The 9,533-nt window shown below is 38.3% G+C and overlaps 1 protein-coding gene across 1 annotated transcript; it reads left to right on the forward strand.

Annotated features, from left to right (window-relative positions):
• LOC140960929 (uncharacterized) lies at positions 1 to 7,706 on the forward strand. The gene is made up of 5 exons (XM_073419251.1): positions 1 to 231; positions 439 to 3,128; positions 3,470 to 4,840; positions 5,837 to 6,074; positions 6,211 to 7,706. Exons 2-5 carry the CDS (start codon positions 501 to 503, stop codon positions 6,759 to 6,761), a joined length of 4,788 nt encoding a protein of 1,595 aa, XP_073275352.1. The 5' UTR covers positions 1 to 231; positions 439 to 500; the 3' UTR covers positions 6,762 to 7,706.
• Positions 7,707 to 9,533: the final 1,827 nt, after the last annotated feature.

Genomic DNA, 9,533 nt, shown 5'->3' on the forward strand with positions numbered 1-9,533 from the left:
ATCCTTGTTAATCCTCGCCTTCACGGAAATTAAGAATCAAAATCAAACCCTAGAAATTTTCTCTCTCTAAGAAAAAGAAAATCAAAATATAATCAGTAAAATTCAATTTAGGGGATTGAAATCAAAACTGAATTTCGCGCATCGTTTTCCCAAAATTTAACTCAAATCTGAACACTTCCAATGCTCGATCTCCACTCCACAGCGAGGCGTTTACCGCAATTTCAATCACAGGTATTATTTATTTGGGTATATAATCAGAAAACTTTTTGCATGTCTAATTTATGTGTATGCACGTTGTTTTTATGTGATTTGTATTGGTTATTTTTATTTGATCGACTTTTTTTTAGAAGTTAGTAGTTGTTGGCATGATTGCTGATGATTCCGTGCTCTTTTTTTGTTGTTGATTGTTATTTTTTTAATGTGGACTTGTACTGGCAGATCTGAATGGGAAACGAAAATAAGATTTACCGTGTTGGGGTGATTGAGGCAAGGAATTTTTGATGGAAAATAGTGTAAAGAAGGCTGGTGGTGTTGATAGTCCTGATAGAAAATCCTTGGATCTGAAGAGCCTCTACAGCTCTAGGGTTTCTGATGTTGGAGCGAGTAAGAAAGTTTCGGAAGGAAACAATCACGGGTATGTTAAAAAAAAGAAGAGGAAGAATGGAAATGGAGCTTCTTTTAGTTGTATAGAGCTTGATGCTAAGAAAAGTAGGAAGGAGGGTGCGAATGGCGTGAAATCTGAACCAGATTTTAGTCATGAATCTAATGGTGGGAGTAAACTTTTGAATGGCGTTACATTTGCTCTGGGTAAAAATGGAAATGCTTTTAATATCCCCAAACGACCTCGTGGTTTGGCGAGGCGGAAAAAGTTGAGAAGTGATCAAGTGTCTGAACCGTTGGATCTTACCAATTCCGAAGATTGTGTGAAAATATTTAATGCAAATTCTAGTAATTCGCCCGGTCCAAAAGACCGATTAGGTAGGTCAGATTCTGTTTATGAGGTTAATGATGGTAGCTCAAACATTAAATCTGCCGTTGACGCCTTTGGTGGTTCAAAATTGAAACCCAAGAAGAAGGTGAATTGTAAATCAACGGGCAATGTCGGTAATTCGACTTCAAAATTAAAGCGGAAGCCAGTTGCTGATGAAGCTAAGGAAGCCAGGAAAGATAAGCCCAGTTCAGTTGTGCACACCGAGGAAGAAGTTAGTCCAGTAGTGGACAATGGTGACATATCTTATAAAAAGCAGCGACACAACAGTAGGAAAAAAAAGGATACCATAGCTGGTAGAGATAGTGGTAAGGCCTCAATAAAAAAGTCTGAACCTTCAGTTGGTAGTTCAAAATCAGATAGTCAGTTTGTTTCTTTCCAAGATGATGACGACGATGAAGAGAACCTTGAACAAAATGCAGCAAGGATGCTCTCATCTAGATTTGATCCTAGCTGTACAGGTTTCCCCTCAAAAAAAGAATCTTCTGTTTCACGGACGGCCGATGGATTTTCTTTTCCCGTTTCACCTGGTCATGATTCATTTACTCTGCAGGATAACTCAGTTGGTGCTATGGAGTCTGCATCACTTGATGGAAAGAGTAGAGCTCTTAGACCAAGAAGCGAAGATAAAGGCAAGGGAATGCCCAGGAAACGCCGTCATTTTTATGACATTATTCCCAATAGCCTGGATGCATGTTGGTTTATAAACCGGAGAATTAAAGTCTTTTGGCCATTGGATGAAAGTTGGTATCACGGCCTCGTCAATGACTATCACCCAGAATGTAAGCTTCATCATGTAAAGTATGATGATCGTGATGAGGAATGGGTTGACCTTCACGAAGAGAAATTCAAAGTTTTGCTTCTCCCAAGCGAAGTTCCTGGGAAACAAAAATCAAGGAAAAATTCTGAAGGCAATAAAAATGTGCACAAAGGAAAAAGTGTTCCCCCATTAAATGATGACATCGGCATGGAAAACTATCTTGATTCAGAGCCCATTTCATCGTGGCTTTCTCGTTCTTTACCTAAATCTTTGAAAAGGCAGAAGAATTCACAAGTTCATCAGCCTCTGGGCTCTCCATTTTCATCCGAGAAAACCGATGAATCAAATAGCAAACTTGCCAATTCAAAGGGAGTTGATGATGGGCCAGAATGTGAGTCTGCATCCGCGGATAAAGCAAATGGTGATGGAAGTTTCAAGCAGTCACAGATGAACATGGGCTCTTCATTATCATGTGCGAAAACTGATTCGAAAAGTGAATTTTGTGGCTCAAAAAGATCCGGAAATGAGCCAGATTGCATGTCTGCTTCAACAGGTAAAATACCTGGTCATGGAAGTCTAGGTCAATGTCTGATGGGAACTACCAGCAGTTCTCAAAATGTAGTTTATGTGAGGCGTAAATACTACATGCGATGTAAAAGAGGTAGTTCTTTGTGTACGGCTGTCAAATCACATGGTAGTTCCCCAGGGACTGTCACGGTTGACCCTATTATGGTTACTTTACCAGCTGTTAAAAAGGAATCTTGTACTGGATATGTGGATTCGGACAGGAAGTTGAGACTGGTTGAGGCCCATTGTGAGTTGGGAATTGATGTGGTGCCATTGATGCTTCAAGAAATCAGAGTCCAGATTTGCATACCTTTGTTACCTTTTCTTTATTCTCTTGGAACACAAGATGTTTGGCTGCTTCATAACATACCGATGCTTCATTATGGGTCAGTGGTGGCTGCTTCTCCTGCTGTTGTCCTGGAGATGCTTTTCGTTGATAGTAACCTTGGGTTAAGGTTTCTGTTATTTGAAGGTTGCCTGAAGCAGGCTTTAACCTTTGTCTTTTTTATCCTCATAGCGTGTGGTGAACAGGATGAACAATGGAATGATGATTTGTTATTACCAGTGAGGTCAGTAAGGTTCAAACTTTTTAGCGTTCAAGATGTAAACAAGAAGCATGCCTTTGCTTCTTATAGCTTCTCTAGACTTCGACTTTTAAAGTGGCTTTACTTAGATTCCAAGCTTATGCAGCATTTTCGTCTTGTCAAGCAATTACCATTCTCAGAATCCTCACATGATGACATTAAGCAACTTGAATGTGTGAATTTTCAGCAGTGCAAGCCTCAGTTAGGTTTAGAGATCTCGTCATTAGAGGTATACCATATCAATACATTTTCAATTAATGGTATTTTATCGTTTGTACCATTTTGCTGTTTTTAATTTATGTTTTAATACGGCACTCGTTACTATTTCCTTTTTCAGGCAAATGAATCCATTAAATTTTTTTTGGGATGTCTGTTGATTATCTCTTGTTTCCTGAACTGTGATGTAATACCTAATATCATTTTCTGATTATATTTTCTCAATACCTCTAGCTAATTCGAGCCTTGCCGTTTATTTGTTGAGGGTGTGAGAATTTAGCTTCTTTCAGATCCATGGGATTATGTTTCTATCTCATTCATTTTCTTTTGTGTTTGTTTTGTTATGGTGGTCAGGTGGAGGAGTTTACTCCCATTAATGTTGAAGATATAACTACTGGAGACAAATTGCAGACTCTGGAGACAGAAGCCCCTGCTTTCTGGGGTTTGCCAAATTGTGAGCAAGATTTAGGAACAGATGCTTTGGGGAGAAACATCGTTGAGAAAGTCTACTCTTCTGAGAATCATCAGAAGGTCCCTTCTCCATCCACTTCCATTATATCTTCTGCCTCCGATTCTAGGTTTGATAACAGATCAGCTGGTATTTTAGTAGACATTCCATGTTTCGACCAAACTGACATGGCTTTTAGACAGAACTCTGGTGTGTTTTGTAATGTACGCGATGCCTCTGTTCTCAGCGCAAACCCTATTGGTTCTACGCGTTCATGGAAACATGGTAGAAGCAGCTCGATTTCTTCTCCACTTGGCGATCTCTCTCCCTTGTGGCCTGATGGGAAGATGAACTACATTCACAATGGGTTCAGCAATGGACCAAAGAGGCCACGCACTCAGGTTCAATATACGTTGCCTTCTTCAGGTTTTGATCTCAATTCTAAGCAAAAAATGCTAAACAACAAAGCTCTACCTTGCAAACGAATAAGGAGAGCTAGCCAGAAGCGGATACCTGATGGTTCTAAGGGTAGCCAGAAATATTTTGAGTTGCTAGAATGTGGTGCAAATGTTTTGGTCACCCAAGGAGACAAAGGATGGAGAGAAAGTGGAGCACATATTTTCTTAGAAGTCGCGGATCACAATGAATGGAGACTGGCCGTCAAATTTTCTGGAATTACAAAATATTCATATAAAGTCACTCATATTTTGCAGCCTGGCTCCACTAACCGTTTCTCACATGCTATGATGTGGAGGGGGGGAAATGACTGGGTACTGGAGTTTTCTGACAGGAGCCAGTGGGCGCTTTTCAAGGAGATGCATGAGGAGTGTTACAATCGGAATATTCGTGCTGCTTCAGTGAAACATATCCCTATCCCTGGAGTGTGGCTGGTTGAGGAGAGAAATGATGTTGGAACCGAAGTCCCTTTTGTCCGGAATCATGCGAAGTATTTCCGACAGGTTCAAACTGATGTTGAAATGGCGATGGACCCGTCTCGTGTTTTATATGACTTAGATAGCGAGGATGAGCAGTGGTTGGGGGCAAAAAAGAAATGTACCGACAAACATCTACGTGAAGAGATGTCTGATGAATTTATGGAGCAAACAATAGACATGTTTGAAAAAGGTGCATATATTCAGTGCCGTGACAACTTCACAGATACTGAAATTGAGGAGCTTGTAATGGGAATAGGTTACTTGGAATCAGCAAAAGTCGTTTACGAATATTGGCGACAGAAAAGGGATAGAAAAGGCATGCCTTTGATAAGACATTTACAGGTACAAAGTGCTAGACTCTCTTTTAAAAGCTTAAATTATTTGCATGCCAATATGTATGTATTATTCCGTGGAAGACTGAGTAGGACTTTTATTATTCTTTGTTGTTTTCTTGTGAAAAAACACGATGAATTTCTTTTAGAAGTGGTAACCGAGTCAGAAATATGGTTAATCCTGTGGAATAAAAGTGTAAAATTCAATATGTAACTACCAAACTTTTCCAAATGATGATATGCTTAATGAGATAATGTGTACTCCATGTTTTAACCTCTTGGGTTCCAAGATTGAGTTGAGCTCCTTATCTTTTGTCATGTATGATGGCGTATCTGCACCATCACTTGTTTGCATCTGAATCCTTCATCCCAGCTAATGATGTGTCATTGCCAGCCAAACGTTGTTGTAGATCTTGTTGACATTCCAACACAGACCACAGTGCCTGGTTTAAACTCACCCCCCTTTCCTTAAGTTCCATTTCTTCTGTCAGTTATTTTATGTGTCAATGCACATATGGCGCTGGTTTTCACTTATCAAGCTCCAAAATTTAACATTTATTGATTTAACCATTTTGTTTATTTATTTATAGCAGGAGATATCAAATCTAGTCCAGAGCATACTGATATAGAACAACTGTCACTTTAGGGTGTCCACAGCAGCATATTGCGTCTGATGCGATATTTGTTTTAGCTTCATCTTTCAATACTGATACTAATGCTTGTTATTATATCTATACTTCTATACTATATTATTAAGTGTGAGACCGTCAGAGTAACTACCTTATAAGACATCAAAATATTTAATTTCATAATTACCCTTCTTGTCCAACTAAAACTTCTCTTTTAAATCGAACAACTTTTCTAAATTTAAAATAATTTCGTGTTAATTGTTTAGTATTATTTGATCAAATTAAAAATAATAATAACACATGCAAATGCGTGTGCATCTTTTAATAGTATTATATGAAGTTGCTGAGTACTCTTGACTTACTGTCTCTGTATCCAGCCTCCCCTTTGGGGCCAGTATCGACATCAGCTGAAGGAGTGGGAGCTTACTGTTGCCAGGGGCAATGGTTCCTTTCCTGTTCCCCACCTTGAAAAACCATCCATGTTTGCTTTCTGTCTTAAACCACGGGGCTTGGATGTTCCTAACAAGGGTTCAAAACAACGGTCTCATAGGAAATTCTCAGTTTCTGGACACCATAATACAACTTCAGGGGATCAGGACAGTCTTCACACTTTTGGTAGAGTTCTCTCTCCTCTCAAAGCCGTATTTGTCCCTGTCTTGTGTCTCTTTGGAATATGCATTTGTTTCTTTTCTTATACAAGTAATATGTTTTTCTTTCTACTTTCATGACTTATTTTTTACAACTGTGGCAGGGAGGAGACTAAATGGACACACTTTTGGAGATGAGAAAGTGTTGTATGCAAATACTGTACATGAATCTTCTGATATTTCACCAACACTTCAGGCTTCAACTAGGTCGTGGTCTCCACGAGATGCATTTTTTTCATTGAGTACTAATGTGCCTGAGTTGAATCGCAACCAAAAGGTTTACAAGTACAATCCGACGAATCTTTCTCTAAATAACCAGCAGATGATGTCCTACAGCCAAAGGACAATAGGAAATAGAAATGGAACTCACCAGTGGAACATGGATTTGCCTGAATTCTCAGGTCAAAAGCACAACTTTTTTGATGGAACCCAGAGGCAAGGAGTGGAGCTGCTGAAGAGTCCAGATCTTTGTGAGCTTCGGTTACGTGATGCATCACGTGCTGCACAACATGCACATAAAATGGCTAAGCTTAAGAGGGAAAATGCACACAGATTGTTTTCTAAAGCAGAATTTGCTATTCACAAAGCTGTGATTGCTCTAATGACTGCCGAGGCAATCAGAGCTGCCAATGAGAACTTTGACGGCGATAATTAGAATGAGCCTTGGGCTATTATTATTTGTGAAAATTACTCTCATCAGCTGGAAGCTGCTAGTGTGTGAGCTTGAGGTTATGCTGCATTTTCAAGTTGCATGTTCAGTTGAGAATTCCTGTGGCCTATGCCAAAGATGTGGCCGTCTCTCTTGGTTCATTGAATATAATGTTTTATTAATGTCATATGATGGCTGGGGAGTTACTAGAAGGGCGAGTATATTTGTGCCTAGCCCGATACAATGGTCTCCAGGCCACCTAATTGTCTTTATGAGCGCAGTTTTGGTTCATGATGCTCCAGCTTTTATATGTGCATATTCCCCCCCCTCAGTAGCAGGTTTCTTCCTTTTTCTATTCAAATGCTGACTCTTATGATGCTTTTAGCAGAAGGGGTGTATCGAATTTTGGTTTTCAATCATTGTATATAATATCTTTTCTCCAGTTTAACCATTGAACCCTAGTTTCAGTGGTAGATAGTCCTGATAGTACAGCACATTTCTTGGAATCAACGACCTTTATAAACTTGGGTGTGAGGTTTGGAGCAGCAAACTCGCTTTATCAAGCAACTTACTTGGTACTGGAGAAAAGCTCATGGTTTGAGTATTCACTCTGTTCGGGATTCATCATGATTAACAAATCGTATATGATTTTTTGCTTCAAATGTTCAATTTCTAGAAGTTTCGTTTAAAACATGTCGTCACAACTTTGTGACATCTTGGTGAGAAGTGTGTTCATCTTTTCCTTGGAGATTTCTCTTATGTTATTTTGTTTCAAGGATCGGCTATAATTCAATTTTTGGCAGCGTGGAGAGTTCATTGCTTGGCCTGCGAGGTGGTTTAGTGGGTTGAATTGATCTTTTGTTTTGTATCCCAGTGAGTTGCTTGTAAATTTTATCGGATGATAGAATGTTCATCGAGTTCTATCATCTATGTAAGCTTAAATTTAACATTTGGAACAGTAACTACCGAGTATATGCATACTTTGAACATGGAAATATCAGAAAGTTATGCGTTCTTGAAGACAAATTTGAAGAGCTATGTAACAATGAACTTTGAGATCTACAGAAGTCTGCATTTCACATAATGTAGATATCTTGGGTTTTTTTAAAAAATAATTTAATTTTAAAATTTTTTTTCAAAAATAATGTAAAAATTTTTTTTTTTCCAAAACTACTGTAATCCGCGTTTACAGAGTGCGGACGCTGCGCACGTGGAGCAGTGTCCGCGCTTAGTAAGCATGGACGTTGGTCCACGTAAGCGACGGAATATTTTATCGACGGAATATATATAAAAACCGTCACTAATTAGCGACGGAACCGTCGCTAAAATTGAAGCAGCGACGGTTTTAATAAACCGTCGCTGTATTGGAATCAGCGACGGTTCAAAAACCGTCGCTGATTGGAAATACCACATTACCATCGATCACATGTACGCCGCGGATAATATTGAACTTTCAACGGCTTGCAATTTTGCAGCGTGCAATATGCGCTACGAAAAACCATTTTTGTTGTAGTGAAGACAAAGAAAAAAACAAACAAGAAATTCATCAAAACTGGGATATCTCAATTGAATGTTGTTCATTTTCCTCAACATCATTCTGTGGTCGAATGTCATGTACAAGATGTTGCGGACCAACATTAAGCAAATTTGTAAAACTGTGTATGTTCGACCAAGACGGAGTCTTAAAATCCTGCTGACCAAACAAACCAAAGTCAGCCGCCCCTGAATCACTGAAAAAACTAGGTCGAATAGTAGAGGTTCCTGAAAAAACTTATTTTTTGATGAGCTTATTGTCTGTTTTTTTTCTCTATCTTCACTACAACAAAAATGGCTTTTCGCAGCGCGCAAATTCTTTTTCCGCAGCGTATATTGTACGCTGCAAAGTTGCAAGCCGTTGAAAGTTAAGATTATCCGCGACGTACATGTGCACGTTATTGATACAATTATGCGTGGCGTGTGAGAAGATTGGTATTTTGGCATTTAGCGACGGTCGACGGCTTATAAACCGTCGCTGATTCCAATAAAGCGACGGTTTGTCGCTTTAAAACCGTCGCTAAAATTAGCGACAATTTATAAACCGTCGCGGATTCCATTTTAGCGACGGTTTATGTAATCGTCACTAATTAGCGACGGTTTTTATATATATTCCGCCGCTATAATATTCTGTAGCTTACGTGGACCAGCGTCTGTGCTTACGAAGCGCGGATTGCAGTAGTTTTGGAAATGTTTTTTTTTTTACATTATTTTTGAAATTTTTTTTTAAAATTAAATTATTTTTAAAAAAAAACCCAGATATCTTGGATAATTTAAATCTGCGTTTAAATGTTAGAATTATATTAGTGAGAGAATAAAATGTAGAATAGACTAAATGATAATTTGTTTACTTTGATGGATTGAAATTATGTTTAAGCATTACATTACCAATTTATCTTTTGACTTTTAGATATATTATTGTCTATTCGTAGAGTAAGATTGAGAATGTCATGATGATTGGAAATTTGGAATTGCTTTGATTTATTTATATATTTATATTGTTTCACCTTTATGAATTTAATTATCCTTGGTTTGATTTATATGTTTCACAAACGCTAAAAATTTCCCTCAATTGTCTAACACTTTATTTTCCAATTTTGAGGAAAACAACTGATGGCTGAATCTGGTTTGTTTTTCAAGCACATTTGATTGTATAATCTATTTAAGCCTTTTCCAAAATTGATGTAAAGAGAAAATCCCAATTAATAGAACTTTTCCTAGGCATAAATGTACTTTTGAAAAATA

Source organism: Primulina huaijiensis, chromosome 16 (assembly GCF_012295235.1).
Source record: "Primulina huaijiensis isolate GDHJ02 chromosome 16, ASM1229523v2, whole genome shotgun sequence".
Taxonomy (NCBI): Eukaryota; Viridiplantae; Streptophyta; class Magnoliopsida; order Lamiales; family Gesneriaceae; genus Primulina; species Primulina huaijiensis.

Excerpts from the sequence above, each read along its gene's own strand:
- LOC140960929 (XM_073419251.1), top strand. The coding sequence starts at position 501 with ATGGAAAATAGTGTAAAGAAGGCTGGTGGTGTTGATAGTCCTGATAGA. Across the intron at positions 3,129-3,469 it reads TAGAGATCTCGTCATTAGAG|GTGGAGGAGTTTACTCCCAT; the intron begins GTATACCATATC and ends TATGGTGGTCAG. Across the intron at positions 4,841-5,836 it reads CTTTGATAAGACATTTACAG|CCTCCCCTTTGGGGCCAGTA; the intron begins GTACAAAGTGCT and ends CTCTGTATCCAG.